Consider the following 26,806-nt stretch of genomic DNA (forward strand, 5'->3'; position numbering starts at 1 on the left):
AGTGTAAGGTAGATAATTGTTTTATACATGGTTTTTTAACCAATTCTGAATGCCTATATTTATTTTAAACTAGCTGTTCCCGCGCGCTTCGCTTCGCCTTAAAAAGTTTTCCCGTGGGAATTCTGGGATAAAAAGTAGCCTATGTTCTTTCCCAGGGTCTACACCGTATGTATACCAAATTTCATTCAAATCCGTTCAGTAGTTTTGGCGTGAAAGAGTAACAGACAGACAGACAGACAGACAGACAGACAGACACAGTTACTTTCGCATTTATAATATTAGTTAGGATTAGGATTTAGTAGGTTATGATTGGTGGTATACCTTCTCTCTTCTATGTTTGTTGTAATTTACAGCTGGGTCGTCTACGTTATTTGAATTTAATTTTACTTTTAAGTAATACATACATGTTGTTTAAGAAGTTGCTCACTTATAAAATTCGCCCTGTACAGTCATATCGCGATGCATTGTCGCAAATTGAGACGTTGCATAAACAAATTTGTTTCTAATGCAGTGTGCAAAATGCTAGTGTAGGAAACATATCATCAGTTATGTGTGAAATACAATAATGTTATGTTACCTATACTATGTGCATGAAGTTATGCAACTTTTGTTGACAAACTAGTTAGGCAACGTTCCCACTACGCCGGACCGGCAGATCTGCCGCGCCGGTAAATCTGCCGGAAGAGCTAGTGGCTGTACAATTTATATGAAGGTATTCACATTATCCCGGGTCCGGCATTTTTGCCGAGCCCGGCATTTCTACCGAACGTTTTGTCACTACGAATTGCCGGTAGAACGACCGGGCCCGGAGTAATGTGAACGAGTTTGTGCCGGTATCTGTCCCCCACTCGCCCCGCTCGTGCTCCCCTCGCCCCTGGATGTAAAATGAAAAGAATGGAAAATCTTTCCCGTAAAATAGGATGTACCCAATCTTTTCTTTTATTTTGCCTTCTATTAAGATACCACCACAACACAACAATTTCGTCGTCCATTGTGCGCGCAGGTCCAAATTCAACTGAGGACTGTCTGAATTTCTTCCGGGATCCGATGTAATGTGAACACTCTGTCCGGTGTCCGGTTTTCGGCAGATCTGCCGGTCCGGCGTAGTGGGAACGCTGCCTATAGGTCCTCGTTATAGTGTCAAGTAGACAGGACACGCTACCGAAAAAAACACACGTAATCGATACACGACACGATTCATCAAAGATCAGGCATTAAAAACTAACTGATTACCTATGTATTATTTAAGTAGAAGTAAGTACTTTAAACCTTAGTATACCTACGTAACACAGCTTAGTAGATAAATAGGTCGGCGCTATGGCATAGAAGCATGGAATATAATATTTACATACGCAAAGAATATTCGTAGTTTCGTAACGTGGCATTGCCCTGTCATAAAGTAAAAGAACTTTACAGTCGTCTTTGATAGAACTGAAACCTCAATGTCTTCTTTTGTAAACAGAATTCTGACTACAATCAACAAATTCCGCTTTTCCAAAGGAATGTACAATTTGTCCTCATCCGTTCCAAATGTCAAGAGCCGTGTCCATGAAATAAACTACGTATTAAATGATGTATTCAAGCAGAACTACTATTATTATTCAATTTGCAATTATACTGCTATAATTATCGATACGTACTTGTTACGTTTTCGTTGTGTAAGATTATCTTGAAAAAAATAAGTTCTAAATACAAATCCGACTGCCAAATTGCTGAAACTGCTATCGCGAAAGCGAGATGCTAGCTGTATATAGCTAGAAATATAGGTACAATCAGCTTCCTTAGTAGTTTTACACTTAGTTCTGTAAGTAGGTATCTACCTTGTCTAACTAATAAACCGTATATTCATTCATGAATTGAAAGATTGTAGGTTTAAGCTGATCAGACCTCTTCTTACTCTACCAGATATTACCTTCACTGCTTCACTAGTACAAGATGTGAGTCCATATTTCAAGTTATAACCTGTAGAAGGTACCTATGTAAGCTTTAGCTTATGTCACATCTATTGGAAAAGTGGTTAAGGTAGGTCTAATTTACCTAAACGTGAAGAGCTGCAGTCGATGCCACGGCCCGCTGGTCATCCATTTACATAACAAAGCCGCTGGGTTTGTTGTCGGATTAACATAACAGATTGGCTTTGTAGGCCAAAACATCGCGCATGACATTTTGTGTGCGGTCAAACGATTTTCAAGGCGCCATTGTTGCTGCTATACTTACTTAACGTTATAGGGCGAGTTAAATTGCGAGATGCAGAATTGCAGATGCATTACCACAAAAAGTAATCTAATCAGTAATCACACAGATATTCTTATAACGTTCTTATAACATAATTATGTAACCGACTCTGTAAAATATCGTATTAACAATAATATATTTATAAACTTTGTTATGGTAGGTAAGACTACGTTTCTTAGGTTGTCGTTAGTAGCCTGTGTTGTGTACTCGTAGCTTTCACACACAAGCTATAAATGTAGTTTTAAATAAGTAAAAAAATGAAAGCGTAGCGATAGATATAATCTCAAGATTAGTTAATAGAGTTCCCCCCTACAACCAGAATTTATAAGGTGACAAAAAATATTGTTTTTAAATTCCTTAAGAATTAACTGGTTTCACAACATTCAATCTATGTACCTATTAGGTACTTACTGACGTTGCCTTCCTATTAAACCTAACATTTGCATCAAGCAACTAAGTAACTGCTATTTACTTGAATAACACCCCTCAATTAAGGTAAGGACATCCAACCGCCTCATCCTCTAATAGCAAAACCGTTACGCAAAAGCGGAAACCTGGCGCGTACTTTCAAAATTCCATGCAAAACAAATGCCGGATAGGTAGATAGGTAATGAGCGGTATCTAACTATCTACCCCTATATTATCCAATAGGTCCCGCATATTGCGATATTGCAGGGCGATGATTGTGGTGATGACGAAATAATATGGACAGTATCGATGCTTTCGATGTTTTGAATCTGATATTAGATATCATCATCAGCGCTCTATCGTCAAGAGACTTGGGTAAAGACCTCCTTTAGGATACCTACCTACTTAGAAACGGTGGAATCTTCATAAGCATGTAGTCACTTGTATATCGTGCATTTGGAAATTAATATTCTAGTCATCGGATAAAGACGGGAATTTATATGCTATAAGCAGATAAGTACTTATTTGAAACTAAATGAACTGAAGGAAACGCATTTTCATCATGCTTCTGATAGATAGCCCCCTAGCTTATGTCAGTTATAAGTTGGAGCACAGTATGTACGTACTATGCTACTATAGTGAACCGTAAGCGACGTCACTATGCGTTTCACTATCGTTGCGCATCGCCTCGTCACTGCATTGATGGCAGGTCTGAGGTACAATGAGGCGGCAAGGTCGCGGGTGGCGGGGGTCGGTGGGCTGCACTTCATGGTTTCAGTACTCGCCGGTACTTCAGTCCATTGTGACGGACTGCGCCTGCGCAACCAACGCGATTTCTGACAGATTATACCTATAGGAATAAGGATTTATTCGTGATTTTTCGTCGTTTTATATTGAGATGTTATAAAATGTGATGGTCAAACGTGCATGGTAACGTGTAAAGGATTGTATAACAATACGTCTTCGTCTACGGGGTGTTGGAATGTTTGAACAGCTGATGGTGTAAATAAATACTCCGCATGTAGAGAAGCTACACGCATGCAGAGAACTGTCGGGATTCTCGGCTTAAGAAGACTTGTCCCTCTATTTTAACTGAAATGGATTAAAGTGTCCCTTAAATTGAAAATTAAAGTTACATATACCATGAATCATGAAAAAGGAGGAAATAAAATAAAACCATGATAAAAGTTCATTTAGGTTGTGTTTGTGTGAAGACGTTTACAGAAAAAAATAATTACTGAGTGATGTCTACATGTGTGATATAAGCAGTGTTTTGTGTGAAAAAGAAGCAGAAGATATATTATTATGATGAAGTTTTCCGGTGTTATTAGTGTGGTTTCCTTACTTACGTGCTTCAATGGTAAGTTTTTAATGTATCCAAATTATTTGTATTTTTTCCTGTTGATAAGTTAGTAAGTAGGGTACCTTACGTGGTATTTGTAGTTTCATTAGGTACTTCAGTATATCTTATTTCACATTTCATGCTGATAGATCCATGATCTAGTACCTACGTAGCTACTAAGTGACACCCCACTAGACTATTATTTATTTTGGAAACACCAATAACTCAACTCTACTTTTTTATTTTCACTTACCTGCTGCTTTCTGAATAGTATATTAATAGTTACTAAGGTACTACAAGGAATACTAATAATAATGCTACTAAGTACCTACTCGTATGACTTTCAAATTACCTACATTAGCGTACATATAAAAAATTTAGTCCTTAAAAACCGGTAGAAGCTGCAGATAATTATTAAAATTGTTACATCTAATGAAGGCATCGGTCACGATTTGACGCTAGAAATTACAACAATAATTACAACCGTCTAACAATTACAATTAGTTGTTCACCATGAACTGGAATATTTAATCATAATTGTTTAACCTGGCTCACTAGACTAGGCAAATGTAATGTAGGACGCCCTCCAGCTAGATGGGGTGACGAAAGGAGGCTGGTAATGATTGAGAAGACTACGTTAGAGGACTACTAAAGGCTGAAGAAGATTTTTACCTGACAAATAATTTAATCAGGCTACTTATTTACTAGTTCACGATTTACACTTTACACATGTCATGCTAACACTCATAACACTCATCTCTCTTCTAAACGGTACAGGTGAAACCTTCAGGAATCTAAACTCAAAGAAAATTCCAATTCTGTTTCAAGTACTTAACTATATTAAAAATACTAATTAGGGTAGTCGATATTTCGTAACAGCGAACATTTTGCACATACTTGAGACGCACACATACACCTGACCTCATTTCAGAACTAATTAACATAAATATTTTGATTTATTGCATTTTCCAGCGGTCAAGCTATTAATTAGTAGAAGGGTCAGTGTAATTATGCCATCACTATTGTGGGGTACACCTTACATTTTCTACTGAAAGTGTTAGCAAAAGTAAAGCACTAATCTGACCCACAATCTGACCCCTCTCAGAGTGTCAATTCTACCGAAGAGTGGTCAGGTGTCTTTGCCCTAAACTGTACTTGTATTTAACAGTTGAGAGTGAGCTAGGTATGATTTGCATATCACGATTTTTGTATTTATCATCTTAATGTGTCCCGTGATAGATATTTAAACAATAGTAACTTTACTATCAAGATCTAACAACTTCCGCCTGATTATTATAGTTAGGTACATCGTAATAATTTATGGTCTAGCTGGACAGAAGCTGCTGTGTTAGTACTTAAGTACGTACTGCCATGTATCTACGTAGCTTATTTAACGTAATATAAATAATCATCTCATTAGAGTAACGAATCGCTTCGCTGATGTGTTTCGCGTTCAAAGACAAACATTGAACTTTGGCAAAGATGCAGTGTGTAGCAAAGTCTTCAGTCTAATAGTCTATGATCATAGCCAACCTTTTTCCTTTCCTTTCCCCAACCCATAGACAGCATTAACTTTTTAATTTCAGCTGTCAGCGGCCAGTGCAGCGGGCGGGAGAGTCTCAGCTTCATGCGATGGTCGGGGGTGACCCCGGGGCTGGCGCGGCCGGTGTTCGTGTACTCCGCTAGTGGTGATGAGCCTTCCCTCACTGGGGCTTGCCTTGCCAGGTGAGAATGAAGGGGTTATTTGGTGACGGGAGATATGAGTTAGCTTCAGACGAGTCGCATCGCAAAGTCACTAACTACGGTATCTTAATTTGTATCTATGTATTGTAACTAACACAACTATGGACTTTTTTATTTATTTAACTCTTTATTGTACAAATATTACAAATAAAAGTAAAAAGGGTGGACTTATGTCTGAAATAAATATTATTCTATTCTATTTCTCACTGAGCGACTTTTCGCTGGCTGTAAAATGAATTTCATTTAATATTATAATATGTATGGGGTATATGTAGGTAGTTCTTTGCGACAAGTCGCCGGCTGTAATCTCATTTCGTCCACCTCCAGATGGTTTGACCTTATGATTTGATACCTTCCTTAAATCATCATCTTCACCCATCAACCAACAATATTCCACTGCTGTACTGTAGGTACATAGGCCATTGATGGCCGGGAACCGAAAAGGATTAGGTAATACTGGCTGGAAACAAAAAAAAACTGTGTACAGGTTTCGGTTCTAAAGGCTGAAAACAAAAAAATTGTATAATATGGAAGAGGTTTGGCTTCAGCAATTTAACCTCCTTGACAATCCACATCCGTATTCCAAGGATCACCTTCACCCGTCTCTCCGCAGGTGTCGCGAGCTGGATGCGTGCGCGGCGGTGGCGGTGGCGTATGGAGGCGGCAACTGCCAGGGGGTCGCCGCGAGCCAGGACTGGGGGTTGAGGGTCGACAGTGACGCGGCCTTCTTTCAGAAAACCTGCTTGGAGTGTGAGTATGAAGTTTGTTTTAGTTGTAGGAAGGTTACTGATTCTATTTATAGTTAGTTGTAGGTGGTACTTATACATAAGTTTGATGATTATTCCTCTAACTCCACTTCTCCAAACGTTCCTGTCCTGGACTCTTTATATAAGTATTTACGTTTTTTACCTACGTTTTTTAGTATACATAGTTAACTATTTACTCTGAGTTGCAGAAAGGAACATTAAGCTAATGTCGGCATTAAATCTATGCACGTCTCTTTCTGTCCGTATACTGTCAAAGCAAGGCAGCTATACATTTAAGGTCGACATTAGCTTAAAGTCCCTTTCTGCAACTCAGCGTTAGTTATTATTGTAGATTATAAAGTTAGGTACCTAGTTCTTATGAACGTAAAATACAGACAGGTTGACAACAGCTACTTGATGAAACCCTTAGGGGAAAATTTACTTCATTTGCTTATTTTTATAATGTCTGTATCGGAAGGAGGTGGTTAACTATGGGATTAGTAAGAATAGTCTGTCCAGAATAGGTATCAGGTGAGCATTCTTACCTTCGCCTACTTTGAATGCAGATCTTATGTTCTTACGAACAGCGCCTAGTTCCTTTGTCCATTGTTTCCCAAAAATGGAGAAAGCCTTGTTTCAATGTCGACAAAATTACATACATAATGTAAAAGGACAATGGCGGAATCGTTAATATAACAGCTTACAGATTACACTGTTATTTAATTCCTTCATTTCGGCAATATAGCCCGCCGTAGTTGTTAGATGAGGATAGCAGAGGACAGAATTTAGTTAGAGTTCTCAACTGTTCTCGTTACTCTTAAAATCGCAGATGGCCGCTTTTCCTACAGTTCATAAGCAACAAAAAAGATAAATGAGAATGACAATAAATCGTCTATGATTCTGCGGCAGATGTTGATTTGAAAGTGTAAGCACTATGGCTTCTTCTTCTATCGTGTAAATGCACTAAGCTAACTTCCTCCAGTGTTTTGCTACAAAGTTGCGAGATCATGTAGCACTCTCTAGCACTATGGCTGCTGAAGGGTGATAATTTGGTACTGTTCATCTCTTTTTCCTCATGACTTCGGCACCACCTAACAAGCCCCCCCTATATTCCAGTGCCCCCCTCATGCGCCCCCCGCTGGTGGGTGCTGGAGGCCACTCCCGGGCACCAGCTGCACGCGGCGCGCCGCCCCCCCCTCCAATCCACGCTGCAGGAGTGCGGGGCCCGAGTGTTTACTGATGCTGATGAGGAGTATAGGTGAGACCATTATTGTAGTGTAACTAAGGTAGTACCTATTAATAAGGTGTTTTCTAGTTCCCCTTATGTGTATATATTATATTATATTATGTCGATTTGACATATTTTTAGGTCAACCTGGAGGTCCATCCAAGATCAGAACCAATTCCGCTTGGCAGGTGTTCATCTTTTGTATTGCAGCATAAACGCGCTTTAAGGGTCTGCAATAGGGAATCGAGGGTTGGCATTGTCATAGAATTATGTAGTAAATGATGCTCTACAGCCTTGAAAAAAATCACACGGGTAGTTGAAGAGTCTAGCTAGGTGCTGAATGATTCGAATTTAAGTAAATGATTATGGATAACTGTAAATTAATTTCAGAATATCAAGAAAAACCAGTCAATCACACTCCCGTATTGTAACAACTGTGTCGTAATTATCAAGAATTTTCATATGATTTTTATCATATTATAAAGTTAAAGGCTTGGACTAGGCGCTAAATACCTTGTTTTTTAATAAACACACACTTATTTTGTGTAAATTAATCCCAAACTTGAGCAATTTTTTTCCCTCAAACCTTCATACAAATATCTATGGCGGCTTTCTGTGTTATAAAATCATAAACACAAGTGACGTTTGACTCAGTTGGCCGCTGGCCTCCAAAGAAGGGTCACGTCGGTTTAGGCAGCACTGACAGCTCGCGATCTTATCGTGTACAGATACAAAATCACTGCACATTGGTTGTCATTGCACTTTTTCAACTTTTATGACACCAACATAATTTGATTTGAAATTGAGGAAGCATAATTCTTCCAGTATATTCAATACATTAAATTAAATTAGATAGTGTGCAATATTCTCGTGATATTACGGTCTCGTAAAGGTCTGATGAGGAGCAGGAATATAGCGAATGGATCTAAGTGATGACAATACGCACGAACATTAGGTTAGGGATCAAAAATACAGTCTCTTGGTGCTGGTTGAGGTATGGTCTCGTGAGGATCTGATGAGGGCAGTAACACGGTGGTGGCTCAATTTTATTTCAAAGATGTTAATAGCTAAAAGCATCGAGTTTGGGCTATTAAGTATGTTTTTCAGAGAGAGAGAAAGAGATTTTGTTTTTCCTCTGGATGTGTTAGGTTTACTGGGTTTACTAAGTTCATTCTGTTAATGGCATCAAGTTGTTATGTGTTCATAAGTAATAATTATTTTTTAACAAAATGCTGTTGATTCTCCACGAAAATGTAAAAATAAAAATAAAATAAATAAAAATAAATTCGTAACGTAAAATTGTCAATGACGGAATTTCTTCTATAGACAGTAGCCACAAAAAAAACAAACGATAGATGGCGTGATTTGAAGATAAAGATACATTTTTTCGACACATAGACAGCAACAACAAAAAAATACAGATTTAAAGAAAAGAAACACATACTTATACAAAACAACAAAGAAAAAAAAAGGATACACATCAAAATAACTGGAAAAAATATAAGCCCCAATTTACTTGTGTGGGACAGGGAGTACCATAATATTTTTTTTGGGGTACTCCCCATCTATGCGAAATATAAGCTTGATATCTTTACCCGTTTCTGAGAAAAAGGGCGGTGACAGACAGTCAGTCAGACAGACGGACAACAAAGAGATCCTATAACGGTTGCTTTTTTTCTTTTGACGTTCGAAACCCTAAAATTAAGTAAAAATATTATGCTGCCAAAAAATGTACTTACAGGTATTGAAAAAGCGGTATATAAACAAATTATACCAGCAGAGGGTTCACCATTTAGCTGAATGTTACTTAGAAAACGGCCTTGAGTGGCGGTCAAGTTGGTCCCCGCCTGCGATACTTTCCATTAACATTGGGACTCGTTTCCATGTTTTTAGCGTACAGTCAGGTTTTTAGTTTTTTATAATTGTATTTTTTTATTTGTAACTTTTTAGTTGTTTTTATTTTATGAAATTTTACGTCGGTAGGTAGTTCATGATAATTTTTTATTTCAATAATTTTGGTGTTGTTATTTAAATACCTTCAATATGCATATTTTTGTAATGTGAAAATCAAGTCCTTTCATTTGATACCTTACACGGCAAAGTTGAATTATTATATTTTCGATCATCACGTTATGTCCTCAAGAGGGCGCTATGTACATTTTAATGGAACGTCACATAGCCTATAGCCATCGCGCCATCAATACGCTTCTAACAATACCTCATACATCAAAATCTATCAAGCCGTTTAGGCTACAGGAGGGAACAAAGAAAAAGACAAACATACATACAATCAAAAAACATTACCCTCCTCCTTCGGCAGTCGGGTAAAAAGGAGTAAGACAGGGGGTCATTCTGAACTTTTGCTCTACGAGTTTTGGAAATTAACAAAAAAAAACCTTTTTCATAGAAACTTTGTTGGACATGTGACTTTTTACCATGGAAAACGAATAATTTTTTTCGCGAATTTGCAAATCTCGTAGAACAAAAGTTGTTCAGAATGACCCCTTGAGTCATCCCCTTTTGGCTTAGTATAATGTAATAATGTCCTCCTAGCCGAATTTCGACCACGGCGGCCAATCTCAATTGAGATCAGCCATCTACGCAGGAGTAGATTATAGTGCCCAAGTGTGTGCGCAGTACACAGGAGCACTCTCTGTTCCATCACTCTCATAGCCCAATGGGACGGATTGACCGACACGACTGGAGAGAGCTAGGCGCAGGACCGACTGCTTTACATGCCCATCCGACAGCATGGATCGTTTCACTGTTTCGGACATCAGGTGATCAGCCTTCTATGTCCTAACCAAACTTAGAACCACAATTTAGAAACACAAATTGATGGTCCCACCCGGGAATCGAACCCGGGACCTCTGGGTCATGAAGCGAAGCTTCTACCACTAGACCACAGAGGCAGTCTGTTGGCTTAGTATAGCCCTTTTGCGACACTATGTATTTACTTTGCTTTGTCGTCGGGGTTCAGTTGGCTGGAGGATGCCCGAAACTTATTATCTACACTTTAATACTTTTAGTTACCTTTCTACAAGTAAATTGTTTGAGAAAGCTAATCGGGTTCCGAGTATAGAGTAAAGTGGCACCCCTATTAATTTCTACTCTTTCCTGGTGCCTACCAGTGTAAGTAAGAATTATACTTACTTACCCTAAAATCACCCAAAATGTACTTGAACATAATTGTCAATAAAGTTGGCGAGTAAAAGTTTATCGACCCACTGTGCAAACTTACATGTGTGCGTGTCACTGCGTGTGCTGTGTGAAGAGCATTGAAAACCCAAAATTGGCGCGGCACGTCACCCTGTACGGGCCCTTAAATTCTCGCTTATGATAGGCTAGCCCTCCACTCCACGCTGCAGGAGTGCGGGGCCAGCGTGGCGAGATTGCGCATTTGGTCTAAAGTTCAAAGCTTTTATGCGCAATCAACAGATAAGTAGGTAATTTTTTAGACTTAGAGGTGTGAAACGCGGGCAGAATTAATTAAGTGTATGTTTCGTGAAAATAGATTTAGGGTAGCTTTGTATGGCACCGTCTATTATACCGTATATTCGTATCTCGTATAAATCAGTCGCTTTCATTCAAAGAACAATTACCTAGATAGAAAACCAATAACGATCACTATTTGATGTTATGTAGTAATTAATTGCTTTTCCCATGACTTTTACAAGCCCATTGTTGAAGTGATGAGATACCTACAGATACATAATGCAGCTATTTCATAACAAGGCCAGGGCTATGTAGGTACTTTACCAGCTTTACTTACATGCATTTTAATCTCGTTTCATAGATTAAAATCTCGTTTCATAGATTAAAATGCATGTAAGTAAAGCTGGTAAGTAAACGTTTTATTAAAATCTTTCGAGAAAGTGATTTCCACTTCACTCAAGTTATAAGCTCATCTTTTCATAACCTTCTAATATTATAGATGGTATATGAAAGTTTATGAATATGGGAGTTTCTCACTCTTTCACGTAAAAACAACAAGACAGATTTACCTACATGAAATTTAGTATCCAGCAAAATGACCCCTAATGTATTTACACTAGGCTACTTTTCATCCCGGTGGCCAGTTAAACTAAAACTAAATTCCCCTCCTCCTTCCAGATCAGCGCAATGGGTGGGTCCGGACTCCTCCTCGGACAGCATCTCTTCCCCAGATGCCGTCGGGAGCTGCCTGCTCGCTGCTGGAGACAAGTTCACTGACCCCGAGGCCTACCGCGTTGCCAACTACCAGACGGTGTATGTGGAGAACCAGTGCCGGCATGATTGTGAGTAGATTTGTATTATACAAGCTGTCCCCGCGATCTTCGCTTCCCGTGGGAATTCCGGGATAAAAAGCCTATGTGTTAATCCAGGGTGTCAACTAACTCTATACCAAATTTCATTAAAATTAGTTTAGCCGATATGACGTGAAGAATTAACAAACATACACAAACACACATACTCACAGCACATCTAGATAATATGTGAACCCACCACCAACCCGCAATCAACCAGCGTGGTGGGAAATGGTCCAAGCTTATGAAGGCAGTTTAGATCATGAGGATATGCGCAAAGGTTTAATTCGAGAGAGCCAGATCTACTTATACTAACATTTTATTTTTGAGCTATCATGTAGATTTATTTGTCACTGTATCAGAGCGCCGTTTTTGTATGGTCACTTATTTTGAAAGATTTTTAGTTATTAATTACCAAATTTATAAGATAAGTACTTTTAGCTTTAGTTATTTCAAATCTTCTCTATATTTTCATATATTCCTATTGTATAATTTCAGACTCCAAGAAGATAGACCGGTGTTCGTACGAGGAGTACTTCAACCAGACGCTGAGACACGTCGAGCTCACCATGAGTGACTTCACTAAGGACCAGGTAAAATGACACTTTAATCACATAAATAAATATGTGGGGACATCTCACACACTGGCCACCCCAAAATATGGGTGTCGGACAACTGGTGTATCTACACAAATACATATTAAACAGATAAACTACAACCAGACACAAGGCAAACAAAACGCAAAAATGTTCATCACACAGAATATGATTGACATCTTTTTATAGCTATAGTAGGTAAGTCATTCCAAAATATAAAACAAGGATAACTACCTAAACCCTACTTTATAGTCGATTTGAATTTTAAGACCGAGCCATGGTCAAGCTAAGGCTAAAATAATTCGGACACAGATAGCCATCGCGGCTATTACCGACATTTCTGCACGCTAACACAGTTTTTACCGACATGACTCATTTAGCGAGTAACGAGTAATAAAACAAGTTATTACACTCTTATCGATTGTTAGTGCGACGGTGACACAAATACTAAATAGTTAGGCTATAGGGGCCCTAGTTGCGTCATCATAAATATATTTTCATAAATTATGGTTAGAGTTTAACTAATCGTCTTACTTGCCTACATTTATTCACAAAAAAAAACTTCTGTTATTTTTGATGAACCAATATTTTCAAAATAATGCTGTTATCTAGATATTTACTTATTAGAGCTCATTCACACGAAGACGAATCGTGTTTTTTCACGATTCGTTATTTTTTTTTGACGGGAGCAATGCTTTTTATATACCCATGTTCACACGCTTCACGAATCGTGAAAAAAGACGTAGACGGATACGTCGGTCACTACGGTCATTAGAATGACGATTCGTTAAAAATCCTTAAAATTCGTTGAACATCAATTCGGATATTTTGACGAATCGTGAAAAAACACGATTCCGTATTCAATGTGAACATCTATCCGTCAAGGCGAATCGTGTTTTATACCGAATCGTCAAAGACGTATCCCGTGTGAATGCACCCTAAGACATGTAAACTACCTAACAAAATAATCGCCCGGTCTGCGTAGAAGATTTAGTTAGTACTTAACTAAGTACCCAAACAATGTTTCTTTCTAAATTCATAACTACACATATTACATTCGAACGTTACTACTGGTGATTCGTTACGTTTGTTCGTTATATTATATATGTATGTTACTAAATTAATCGTTGCCAATAATGCCCATTATTACATTATGCGTTTTTTAATAAACAAAATGCTTAGATTTGCGTTACTACATATCATCGTTGTTAATAATGTGTAATTTCATATTTATAATGAGGAAAATTGCACCAGTAATAAGTTAGGTTCATAGATCAGAGTACAGATTGGGAGACCTTGCTAAGTTGCTATGAGGTACCTCTAGATATCATAGCGTACTTTTTCCTGTTATTAGTTTATTTGTAACATAAATACTTAGTCAAATCCTAATAATATTGTAAAGCACTTTACTCAGCTAAGTATATGGATTTTAGCTAACACATTTCACACCATGTGTATGATACCAAATGATTAGAATAGCCTATACATAGCGTCCAGTACCTATGCTTTTTGTTGGTGAAGAGCAACATGCTGTCCCGGAGGTTCGTTTGTTGTTTGGAATAAACTAAGATCACACTTAAACCCGTATAAGGTTGAGTTATATTTTTGTAATAAGTATACGATTACCTTCCCAAAATTACTTACATTAACTTGATGATCTATTACCTGTACATTTCAGTGTAAGTCAGCATGCGAGACGGAAGACCGCTTCGTATGCCGTGGCTTCACGTGGAGCCTGCCTCAAGGTCGCGGCCGCAGTCAAGGTCAAGGTGTCGAAGGTCAAGGTCAGGGCGTGTGCGACCTGCACAGCGAAGACCTGGTGTCGACTGGCTCTTGGCTGTTAAGGAGGACTAATGCTGCCACGTATTATAGGAGGGTTATTTGTTTGAATAGTAAGTGTTTTATTTATTATTTATTACTTTTCAATTAATTTATTTACACCAAAAGTACTAAAACCTTTGTTGGTTTACTGTGTTTGGTCTAACCCACTTACGGACATTTACTATTTATGCCCATTCATTATGTGTTTTATTTGCTAGTATCTGTATAACTATTTTTTACAGATAATTCTTAACTATCATAACATAATCCATAATAAACCACAGTACTTGCCTTGTTATAATTTTGTTTGCTAGTTTTTTGTATAGGATATAAGTTTTTTTTTATTTAAGGCACTTACCTACTTAAATACCAGATAGAAGAAATAAGTATAAGTTTTATCTATCTACTCAATCTAATCTCCATCCCTCCCGTCCCCAGTATCAGTAGAATGCACCGACACATCCATGTCTGTGCGCTATCGACCGCGCGGTTCATTCACCGGTCGAGTGTACGTGCCGGGGCGCGGCGAGCAATGTAGTGCGCGCGCGAGCGGACCTGTCGTGAGACTGGAGTTGCCGTTGTACGGAGATTGTGATGTGCATTTCGCTCATGCGGTGGACCAGCGGCCGGGGTTTCCTGCTAACAGGTGAGTGGTAAAAAACTTACAATACTTATAATAAGAAAAGGGAAATAGTAAGACGAAAGGGGTGGGGAAATCTAATAGAGGAAATCTGTAAAGTTGTTTAGAATGATCCACGGAATAACACCCTCTTTCGGATTACTATAACAATTTTGCACACTACTATACCATTCAAACAGGCTGTTGCAGAAAGGGTACATATATCCTGTATATAGGCCTGTCCGGTGTCCGTCTGTGTTTTCAATAAGGTTTCAAAGAAAATGTTTCAGTACTTTTAGCCGTGTCCAAAAATCGTTCTAGTTCACCACTTATATTGTATGTAACAAATTACAACATCTCTAATTCTGCATAATGCATTTCTAATTCTCTTATGACACACTATGATTGCATGTATCTTAATGTGCTATTTACATAATATTTCCTCCTCCCAGAACAATGGCGTACGTGATGCTGATGATCCAGAACAACCCCATCATCCAGACGGCGGGGGACCGCTGGGTGCGCGTGGGGTGCACGCCCGCCGCCGCCGGTGCCCACTCTGTGGACGCGGTGGTCGCCGTCACTGACACTGGGTGAGTCACTGACACTGGGTGAGTCACTAGTGAGACAATAGTAGCTATTCTGAAGACAAAAATTGTAATTTTACGGTGTCAAACTATAAATTTACTAGCAAAAAATTACATTTACGGGAACACTCGTAGAGTCGAGTTTTAATGATAGAATTTAGGGTTGTGACAGCTCTAAAATTATAATATCTGCCTTCAGAATCGACATCAATGACTCTGATCTGAATTAGTCACTGGTGGGACAGTGACCTTGGGCCCTACTTATCCATGGCAGCCAGGTCCTCTCTCAACAAACATCTTCTGTCATTTGTTCCACCATATTCACCACTGATAGAGCGCCACTTTGAGGCCCTACCTATCAATATCTACATTTACCACCAAAACCCAAACTAAATAACCGACATGTAATAATTGGACGTGAGGGGTCACGATGAAATGATTATTTCAATAAACCATGCAAAACTAATGCCATCTCCCTCCCACAGCAAGCCATCTCTCTCCACCGACCCGTACCTCCCCATGGCAGCCAGCTCCGTCCTCAACAACTCACTGGGCGCGTCTCTGTCGCTGTACGTGGTGAGGACTCACGATGCTCCGAGAGTGCAAGGGGCGGCGCTGGGCGAGCCGCTGGAGCTGAGGCTCGATACTACTGGTGAGTGTGATATGTGTCGGAATGGATTTACGTGATGGACGCATATTATTTTGGCCGTAAATTTTCATGAATCTTGGTATAGTCCTCGATTACAATTATTTTTAGGTGAAGCGACACTTGTCGTTTAGAAATTAAATCTATGGCGTATTTTCATAGATGAGGTATAAAAGATGTGTAATGTTTGCTATTTAAAATTTTGGACTACAATGAGTTTGTGATTTTGTCATCAGCTATTCAACTTGATTTTGATTTTATACTTTTCTTGACTTGATTATTTTCTTCATCCAAATAGCGAAAATAACTAATACTTCGCATTTTTGCGCCTATTCCTATATTAATAATATAATTTATTGCAGAGGAGTCAGACATCGAGGCGTATCATTTGGTGGCGTCTTCGAGACTGGGAGACAGCTCTGTGTTGCTGCTCGACAGCCAGGGGTGCCCTACGGGACAGGTAACGATTACCTTTTTGTATTCTCGGTAATTAAGGATATTGTAACAGTGTGAAATTTTTTAATACATATAATCAAGTCATGTCGTATTCATAGAAATCAGAAGCTTGCACTCTTAGCAACACTCTCTGTCTTCCGGAATTTAAAATGAAGTAGGTACTTCTTGCATGTAACTACTTTTGCAATGGACCTCTGAGTCATCCCATTTCAGCTTACATTTTTTACAATACCCTGTATAAGTGTCAATTAGCCCCAGTTTCATCATACCCGGTTAGATCTGAACCAGGGATTAGTTGTTGACTTTTGACACATTTATCAATTATGTCAATCATTTAATATGAAAACGACGTATAATTGATGAACCCTTGTAATGGTTTAACCGAGTATGATTAAACTGGGGCTTAACACTATTAACTAACTCGCCCACCCCCCTCCCCCGCAGGTGGATTTTCCCCCCTTCACGCGCACCCGATCGGGCGGCACGCAGCGTCTCTCCGCGCGGTTCAAGGCCTTCCGCTTCCCGACGTCGCACGTCGTGAGGTTCTCACTGATGGTCCGGTATTGCGGGGGGAACTGTGCTGTGGTTTGTATTTTTTTTATTTATTGATCTACCTTGTACTGGTTTCTCTGTACCTCCTGTAGGTTGGCTGGTAGAAAATGCTTTTAGTATTAAGTCCACCTTTTGTACACTTAGGAATGTATTGTATTTGTTTCATAAAGTACTAAATAGGTAAATAAATATTTGGTACACAAAACAGAATAAAATCATTACAAATGTTGAATATAAGCCCTCAAGTGCCTACATAGATGTTGATTTTATTCCAAATCTATCCATGATATTGTAAGTATAGTGAATAGTAGGTTGCACAGAAACGGTCTTGATTATAGCGATATTACTACTGAGAGGCAGTCAGGATAAGAAAAAAAATGCTTTGTATTCCTCCCGAAATTGGTTCAGTCGTACATCCAGAGTTTCGGACGTCCTCGTCGACTAACTAGTCTATGTTATCAACATTATAATTATACTCTATGTATACATTACAATTAACTTTTTCCAACAGCCAAATTGCGCCAAAATGAACCGCGCAGCGCGAGAAACAAACGACACGACCGAATCCGGAGAAGAAACCATTTTTTACACCGACGGAGAGAACGGAGTCTCAGCTTCCATTCGCGAGGACTCTGGTTGGTCAGCCGCCTCGCCGCCATTGGTGGTTGCTCAAGGGGGCGTGGCCAATGGCTGTGGAGAGGGCGGGGCCTTGGAGCTGGAGATGATGGTGGGCGGGAAGGATCTTCTGACCGCTGACACCCTGGTACATGCTGACCATAGGAGCACTATGTGTGAGTTTGTTTGTGAACTATCCTTCTTTAATCGAAATTGGATAACCATACATGTTAGTTCGAAGGCCTCATCTAAAGACCAACAAAATATTTGGTCCTCTTGCTTCTTCATCCAGCATCTATTTGCTAGGTAGCTACTGTCTAAGATGGTATTCTTTCCATTGCCTACTGGTTGGTTGACTGGCAGAAAATACTTTTAGCATTAAGTCCTAACACAGTCACCACCACACTTTACTTTGTAATATTTGTACAAAACAAAATAAGACCAGGGCTACTTACTCATTTATTTGCCTTTGTGGGATTACATTTATGATATTATTTTATTTTATTTCTAGTTGACGAGGAACGCCGCTACCCGGACGCGGCGCTAGTGTGCGTGCACGAGCTGCTCCTAGTCTGCGTGGCGCTGGCCTGGCTCGCCGTACAGCTGCTGCTGCTGATTGGCTGTTGTGTGCTCGTCAAACGGTCAGTGTAATGTGTGCTGTTATGAATTTTATGTGGGTGGAGGTAGGTAATTCCAGTGCGGACGCCGCGTGTTTGAAGCTTCAAAGCGAGATGGAGGCATGTGAATTATATGGTGTTATGTAATTGCCATTTGAAAAATCGTCAGGATAGAATATGATTATTGACGATTATTGTGCCGACGACGACGACGATGTCGCCGCCGTCCCGATGACGGTCTGGGGTTCGATTACGGTCGAGGCGGATATTTATTTAAAGAGAGTCATTTATTATACAATATGTTGTTTTTCGAACCCGACAAACTTTAAGGGTGTATTCTACGAGTTATTTCATCGAGAAAACAACCCCATATGTGGGGTCAAATCTCAATATTCTAGAAATGGCGGCTATTTTAAAGTTTTAGATACTTAGTTTTCATAAAAAAAATATATCTCGAGATTTAAACGCCTTACGGACATGAAATAAAATTATTTTATCCGCAAAAGTCATCTCTATCAAATAAAAATATGCACAACTGCAAAAAAGTAGCATAAGATAAGTTATAAGCACCTATACCTTTTTTCACGGGGAAAGACATCTGACAGGACCCTTATTACATTCCAATAAGGGTGGTTTTTGTTTGTATCAGATGTCTTTCCCCGTGAAACAAAGTATAATCTAGTTTTTTTTGGCAAAAAAAAACAGCAAAAATTTACATTTACTTGAATAACTTTGAAAATAGCCTCCCTTTGATGGTTTTTTTTTTTTAATTATTTAAACAACTTTAAACACGTATCGAATAATTTGGACATTGATATATTTAATACAAGCATTAATAAGGCGAGAAATATTCTAAGTTGTACCTTTTTTGATGTCTAAGAGTTTATATGTATTATATATTTTCACAGTGTAATTGTTATTAAACATCTTTGTAGCTTTACATATATACAGTTTAGTACGTTTGATTAGGCGTAGATAATATGTTAATGTACCTACTTTAGTTTACTACTTTGTATTAGCGTAAATATTATTAAGTTATTTCTATCAGTGGAAACTTGTAAAAGGCCTTTTACTGCTCATTCTATTGTTATACTTTCAAATTGTGCTGTAAGTTTTCCTAAAATAAAATAAATAAATAAATAAACATTGATATCAAAACCTATCTGTACGTCGAGGCAGTCAAGAATTATTGAAGTTCAAAACACACCTCGATGAAATCACTCGTAGAATACACCCTTAAAGTTTGTCGGGTTCGAAAAACAACACATTGTATAAGTTAGTATTGTATGGGTATATGCCTGATTTAACTATGTCCATGTCTTATGTACCGAAATCAAAAACACAAACACGGAGCCCGGCCGCCCGCCTCGTCAGGCAGAGCTGGCCCGCCCGGTGCCTTCTGGGAGCACACGGAGCCCGGCCGCCCGCCTCGTCAGGCAGCGCTGGCCCGCCCGGTGCCTTCTGGGAGCACACGGAGCCCGGCCGCCCGCCTCGTCAGGCAGAGCTGGCCCGCCCGGTGCCTTCTGGGAGCACACGGAGCCCGGCCGCCCGCCTCGTCAGGCAGAGCTGGGCCGCCCGGTGCCTTCTGGGAGCACACGGCGCCCGGCCGCCCGCCTCGTCAGGCTCGGCTGGCCCGCCCGGTGCCTTCTACCAGCACACGGAGCCCGGCCGCCCGCCTCGTCAGGCACAGCTGGCCCGCCCGGTGCCTTCTACCTGCACACGGAGCCCGGCCGCCCGCCTCGTCAGGCTCGGCTGGCCCGCCCGGTGCCTTCTACCAGCACGCAGCGCGCGGCGCGCAGTACCCCCGCGCGCGCAGAACCCCTGCGCAGACCACCCCACCGTCCGACCATCAGCGTTCACGAGGACGACGAACAGTTTAGGGGGAGGACCAGGGCTGTCACCGTGCTACTCCGAACGCGAGGGCGCTTAGTTCGGACTAGAGGGGGAGGATGTAACAAGACTGCTAACCGTTTTCCCGCGAAAACAAATCGCGCGCCGAAAGCGGTTAGCGTCCCTCGCCGCCGCGCCGTTTTACTGCGCAGCTTTACTGCGCAGACCGCGTCCCGCGTCCTCCCCTTCACCCGCGCGCACCCCGCGCTCGCGCCACCGGCCAGCGAAGCCCGCGCAGTCAGTCGCGGCTAACTCGTTCCCGGCTATACCACGCTCGTTTGCGCCTTCGCGGTCATTAATGTTAATAGATAATTGCTCTAAAACTACCTCACTTACTTACACCGTGTCTGTAGAACCTGACAATATAAGTTTCATTGTGTATACCCTGAGTTTTGTGTTATTCGTCATCACTCCCCATAGAGTTCTCATACAATTATAAATACATGTTTTTCCACAGATACAGAAACTTGGCCGAAATGAGCATGCAGAAGGACTACCACTCTTTCGACAACGTCGGCTTCGACACGGTGTCGACGCATCGCCGCGTGCACTGGCCCGACCAGAGTGTCGACATACTGCACACCACGTAGTCGACAGCCGAAACAATGTCGATATATCGGAGATACAGTGTCGACATATCGAGATACAGTGTCGGCATACCGAGGATACAGTGTCGACATATTGAAGATTCTGTGTCGACATATTATTATGTCGTAGACACATCAGTGACACAGTGAAGTCATGTCATGATCAATATTAGTGATCAAGATGCCATCACAATGAACGAGACACATCGTGTGGGTATTTTCTTTTCCGAGCGATTTTAAGTGAATATTTAGTAGGTAGGTAATAGTTACTTACGTAGGTTTCTTTTTCAATTGTTATATTTTTATACAATCACTTTCTCCCCATTGATTTATTTTTAATCGGGTCATAGAAATATGTGTGTAAAAAGAAAAATGTAGGCTATATTTATTATTTAATTAAGATTAAGTTATTAGATTTCTTCTATCTGTACAAATAGTGTGTGCAATGCGTTAAATTTTATCCGATAGAAGCAGGTGTACGTAGCGTTATTGTTTGGAATAAAATATGTTTTATAATTTATGCATTTTATTTATACATAACATAGGTATTTTATCAACTTTTACAGGATACTTTAGACTTTAAATTGATGGCTCACTTAATACTTCGGAACGTGCGTAAATTCAAAAATTCCAATCGTACTCTGGCTCCTTATTCCGAGGACTTCACTTCCGAGGTGCGTTCTAAAACCACTTGCAGCCGTGCCTCTTTCTCAACCGCGGCTTGATATACTGCGGGCGAGTGCGCACAGAGTCCGACACGGTGACGCATTCTCGAGCGCTGCCACCGCCTAGCACGTTGTCCTCCCGCGTCGAACACATCGCTGTAGCCTTTAAAATAGTTATTTTATTATGAATAATTATTATATATGGGTAATCTGAGATGGATAAGATGTTTCTCCTGGGAAGTAGATAAATAAGTAGGGTAGTACTTACAAGGGTAGCGATGGAGACCCACAAAATAATTTTGAAAAGCATTTTATCTCATCCTGCTTCTTTTATTTTATATTTCTATGCAAATAGACTGAGTGGCTTGTAATTTGTGCATGGAGTAATAAAGGCTTGTCATGTCCGCGGCATCCTCAGAGGGCTGGGTTTCACGCGTCGGTTTATTCTACGGCCTCCGATGTCCACTGGCATCAGAGAACTAATCACCTGGTACAAATTTGTATACTAAGAATATAACTGATTCAACACTTGTAAAATGTTAACAAAGTGATATCTGATGGGTAAGGTGTGTAAGTAATTCGTTGCTATTCGTTGGTAAATGTAAGCCACTCCGGAGGTATAACTTGCGTACTTAGGTACAATACGTACAGTCTGGTGTAAAGAAATCTGACCCCTCTCAGAGTGCTGGTGAATCTCCCACTTCAGAGTGGTCGGGATCTCTTCTCTCGACTGCACATCCTATTAACTACCAAAGTACCAAACCCATTTGATTCCTTATTTCGAGAATCCAGTTGAAACTTTTAATAACACCTATTATTCTGAGATTTGGGGCCAAGTAACATTACCTTCTCTGTGCCAAGTAATGTAGGTACTCTGTGGGGCAGTGGTGCCATTTAACAATGTTTCAAGTTTTAATCACGTTTTTATACTTACCAAAGTGACTAATGAGAAAAAAAGTATAGTTCCAATTGTGACCATGATATTTTTTATTGGTTTGTCATTTATTAAATCTTACATAATTTATAGCTCAATAGTTTTATTTTATATTTGTTTGTTTTGACTTATTAAGATTTTTTGTTTTAGCACCTTTCACATAGCATAGAATAACATGTTGCATGAGTAACGGACGTGTTAAAACAATCCTTCTTCTGAGGTTGCATTTTTTTTTAACCAAACAGTATGGTGTGGGTAGCTTGACGGAGTATTCTTCAGGGATTAAATAAAGTCGAGTAGGTTTAATGTTGCCTTGCAACACAAATTGCTTTATTACTTGATTTCACAAGCACCTAATGAGTTTCGTAACAAAACAAGTGACACCACTGTCCCTTCAGAGCACAAAATCATGCTTTACAAATAAAACAGTTCGACATCATTATTATTTTTCAGAAAGAAAAATAAGATGTACAAAACGCCTTCCACTATACAATTTTTATCTCGTTTATAAATATCATTGTAAGTTATTATTCCGAGATCACTGGGTGCTATTCTTGGTGCTGTTGCTGGGTTTGCTCGGGGGCGGGTGGGTGACGGTTGCGACGACGGAGGGGGCGGGCGCGGGCGGCGCGGGGGGCGGCTGGCGCGACCGTGGCGCCGCCTGGCGGACCGACTGTCGGTTCGAGGCCGCGTTGTAGTGGTAGCCGTCGAATTTATCGTTGTTATTAGCTGCTGGGTACGTGGCTGTGCCCATGTACATTATCTGAAAGATAGGAGTTATTTTACTGTAATTAATGGAAAACTTTTCCTTCACAAAATTGATATGATGATGATGATGATGATGATGATGATGATGATGATGATGATGATGATAAGTAGGTATAGTGCAGGTGGGTTATTCCGAATTTCGGGTAATTCAGATTTTTGCCAATTTCTTCCAAACGCAGCCATACTTTGAACCGTGGAACCATTCACCTTGATGGCAACTTAATCTACCTTGCTTGGGTGGAATAACCCACCTGCACCTTACTCGACTTTCTATTATATCCAGAGGGTGTCAGTTCCTTCAGGTCTGACTCCCGCGGATCGTCAGAATCGCAATGCGCATTAGGTGAACAAGGCAATGTGATTGGTGGGACATTAAATAAGAGTTTATAAAACATCGATAAAGATTCAATGAGCGGAGGTGGGTTGTAAAAACCAAGGACTTGTACCGATCCTTGGAGCAGTATCACTGACACTCACCACAGGCTTGTACCCATTAGGCCCGGCCTCATACTCGACCAGCTGCATGCGGCCGTCGGGTAACAGCACGTGGTAGGACCCCGTCGTACGGTCGTCCTTGCGCTTCTCATTGTGACCGAAGTCCAGAGTTATCGTGTTGTCTTGCACGTCGTACGAGTAGTTGTAGTTAGCCGGTTGCTGGAATGGAAGATTGTTTGATGTTTTAGGGATGGTAGGTAGGTAGGTAGTGGCCTGTATAGAGCACTCAGGGTCAGGTTTCTATGTAGCTCACTGTACATTGGATATAAGTAGGTATAGTGTTCTTATATCGAACATGGCGCAGGCCTAGGACAACTCAGTAAACAATCAACCACCGCATTGTTTGACTATAACTAGGTAAGCGTATTAAATTAGATTAGGTTATTCGGTATTGTCTAGGCAGCTCTTACACTGGTTATTTCAAATTATAAATAAGGTACATCTATGCAAACATAGGGTAACAAGTGGGGAATGTGACTGTGTTACTTACGGTGGGCTCCGCCGCCGCCGCCGGTTTCTTCCCATTCTTCGGAGGTAGATACTCCTGCGCAGCCACACTGCTGTACCAGAATGTCATCCAGCATGTTAGGAATGTTACCTGAAAATAAGAATTCCCGATAATTATATTTATTTATTTATAAACACTTTATTGTACATTGTAAAGTTACAATTGATAAAAGGTGAAGAACATTAAAAGAAAACTAACAATGTACAAAGGCGGGCTTATTGCCAAAAAGCAATTTCTTCCAGCCAACCCTTGTTAGGTTGGGAGAAGAGGACATTAACGCTTTCAATCAATTAATTATAGTTCTATATAGTTATAGTTCTCGAATAGAGACTCGCTGGACCGACGATCTTAGCCGGGTAGCTGGTAGTGGCACTGACACATGAGGAAGGCCGAGGACAGAGTGTTGTTATGCCTAAGTATATCCAGCATAGGATGACTATAGGCTGATGATGATGATGTTACACAAATCACAGAATGAATAACTAAGCACTAAGATACATTTCGCGGCAGTTATAATATTTTTTTTGTACTCACAACAAAAGTAATTCTTAAAACGGCAGCCATGGCAAGGATGCTGCTGTGGGTAAGCAGCTGACTGAATATGGAGCAAGCTCAGCCCCAGCTGAGTATTTAAACTGAGGCGCTGCGGTCATGGGCGCCATCCGGCGACATTTTTGCACCTAACCGCATCACGAATTTTGCGACATTGCCATCGAAATTATACACCTCCGAGACAAAGGTTACTTAAAACGCGTAGCTATTTCGTCGGAAGATAAGATTTGGTTAAATTACTAGTCGTAATTTTAAATGATTCAAACTTTTTCAGCGTTTCTTTTGATTTTAAGATTACTGGCAGTCTATTCGTCGCAGTGCTGTCTCCCGCACGCAAGCTCCCGGGTTCGAACCACAACCAAGGTAGGTACCTACCTATACCTACCTTTAGGTTGATATTTATTGTTAGGTATGTTAATCTTAAGTTTAACTGGTAGTATATTTTAGGTAAGTACTTACTTATTTAATTCAATTAAATTAATTAAAATATTATTGAGACTTGAAATCGGTGATCCATCCAATGCCTGACCATGCCATGTGTTGCTTAACCTCAGTGATGATCACTGAAGCTAGCTCGCCTATGGGCGCTTCTACTTAGACAGGTAGGTATTTATTAATAACTAGGTACTTAATTATAACTTTTCGCGTTGAGATGGTAGGGTAAGAGCGAGGCCCCATTAGTGCGTTGCGCTGCGTTGCGTTGCGTCGCCCCAAAGGTACGATCGTCCAAACGTCCCAAAAATATATGGCAGTGACGACGCTGCGACGACGCAACGCACTAGTGGGGCCTCGCTCTAACTATAGCTTGACAACTTCGTGCGCGACCCTCCTTGCGGGGTGAAAGAAGTGGCGGGGGCGAGGTAGCACGACATTTTTGAACACATAGTACACACGGAGAAAAGTGTGCCCGGATAAATCTCGCGATGACTTGTCACTATTTGTGACGTAATGTAAGAAGTAAATTATGTTGATCAATAAATAGGTTCTTAAAACTTGTTTTATTATTTATTCATTTAAAGTGTTGTTGGCAGTTGAGGACAGACTAATAGGCAGAGTATTTGTATTTATTTATGTTAAAGTATTTTATGTTATCCATGTCACGTTGTCGTCGTCATCGTCATCTTCATCATCTTATTCATTTAGTCTGTCGTGTAATAGGCTTACTCATTAGACTCAGAGCTGATTCGACACACGGTTATACAGAAAATCCCCGAAGATTATAATATAGTTTTGTAATGCGATTTAATCTATTTGCGAAATCATACGATTTGTGGTTTTTGACGTTATTTTATTGGCGAATCATAGATAACAATAATATGATTGTAAAAATTAAAAGGATAAATATTTCAAAGATTGTGGAAGTTCTGGCCTCAACACAGATCTTGAGACTAATGGTCTCAGGATCAGTGGTCTCATGTGCGTCGCACTCAAATTATGACAGATTCTACAACACATGTGGCCGCCTCGGCTGCGCGGCCGAGACTGCCGTAATAATGACGTGCAGTGCACGCGTTGCCCTTCCCCGCTACACCACCCGCTACCCGCTGTCACCTTGGTTACCTCGTCCCTCCCACGTCTTTCACCCCGCAAGGAGGGTCGCGCACGAAGTTGTCGAGCTATAGTTAGGTACTTTTTACCCTGTCAATACAGATTTTTTGGTTGGTGCAATCCCACGAAAACCCTCCGGATCATTAAGTATATTTTCAGATTTTCCCAAAACTTTTTAACTTTTTTTATATAATTATTGTCAAATTAATACTTATTATAGTGGGTACTTATAGACTCTATTATTGTCTTGTAGGTAGTTACTACTACCCGCGCGAGTTAACTTGGCACCAGGCCGAAAAGAACCAGGGGTCACGCCGGGTACCCCCGAGCTTGTTAACATGACATCTGGTTATTGTAGTATT

General features: G+C 40.3%; 2 protein-coding genes across 2 annotated transcripts; one reads left to right on the plus strand and one right to left on the minus strand.

The window, feature by feature from the left end:
- The first annotated feature begins 3,502 nt into the window (after window positions 1-3,502).
- Window positions 3,503-21,160, plus strand: LOC105393672. The gene is made up of 15 exons (XM_048624540.1): window positions 3,503-4,003; window positions 5,572-5,710; window positions 6,342-6,478; window positions 7,591-7,732; window positions 11,816-11,979; window positions 12,487-12,581; window positions 14,263-14,476; window positions 14,844-15,051; window positions 15,477-15,617; window positions 16,097-16,263; window positions 16,620-16,717; window positions 17,158-17,298; window positions 17,777-18,056; window positions 18,392-18,521; window positions 20,845-21,160. The coding sequence occupies exons 1-15, from the start codon at window positions 3,949-3,951 to the stop codon at window positions 20,975-20,977; spliced, it is 2,244 nt and encodes a 747-aa protein (XP_048480497.1). The 5' UTR covers window positions 3,503-3,948; the 3' UTR covers window positions 20,978-21,160.
- Window positions 21,161-22,926: 1,766 nt separating this feature from the next.
- On the minus strand, window positions 22,927-24,418 carry LOC125489289 (pro-resilin-like). The gene is made up of 3 exons (XM_048624715.1): window positions 24,327-24,418; window positions 23,819-23,995; window positions 22,927-23,336 (listed from the first exon to the last, which is right to left on the minus strand). The coding sequence occupies exons 1-3, from the start codon at window positions 24,411-24,413 to the stop codon at window positions 23,112-23,114; spliced, it is 489 nt and encodes a 162-aa protein (XP_048480672.1). The 5' UTR covers window positions 24,414-24,418; the 3' UTR covers window positions 22,927-23,111.
- Window positions 24,419-26,806: the final 2,388 nt, after the last annotated feature.

The sequence above is a fragment of the Plutella xylostella genome, chromosome 12, assembly GCF_932276165.1.
Source record: "Plutella xylostella chromosome 12, ilPluXylo3.1, whole genome shotgun sequence".
NCBI lineage: Eukaryota > Metazoa > Arthropoda > Insecta > Lepidoptera > Plutellidae > Plutella > Plutella xylostella.

Coding starts and splice junctions, on each gene's coding strand:
- LOC105393672 (XM_048624540.1), top strand. CDS start 3,949: ATGATGAAGTTTTCCGGTGTTATTAGTGTGGTTTCCTTACTTACGTGC. Junction 15,052..15,476: donor CCGGGGTTTCCTGCTAACAG/GTGAGTGGTAAA, acceptor TCCTCCTCCCAG/AACAATGGCGTACGTGATGC. Junction 17,299..17,776: donor GCGGGGGGAACTGTGCTGTG/GTTTGTATTTTT, acceptor TTTTTCCAACAG/CCAAATTGCGCCAAAATGAA.
- LOC125489289 (XM_048624715.1), bottom strand. CDS start 24,413: ATGACATTCTGGTACAGCAGTGTGGCTGCGCAGGAGTATCTACCTCCG. Junction 23,996..24,326: donor CGGCGGCGGCGGAGCCCACC/GTAAGTAACACA, acceptor CTTCCATTCCAG/CAACCGGCTAACTACAACTA. Junction 23,337..23,818: donor CTAATGGGTACAAGCCTGTG/GTGAGTGTCAGT, acceptor CCTATCTTTCAG/ATAATGTACATGGGCACAGC.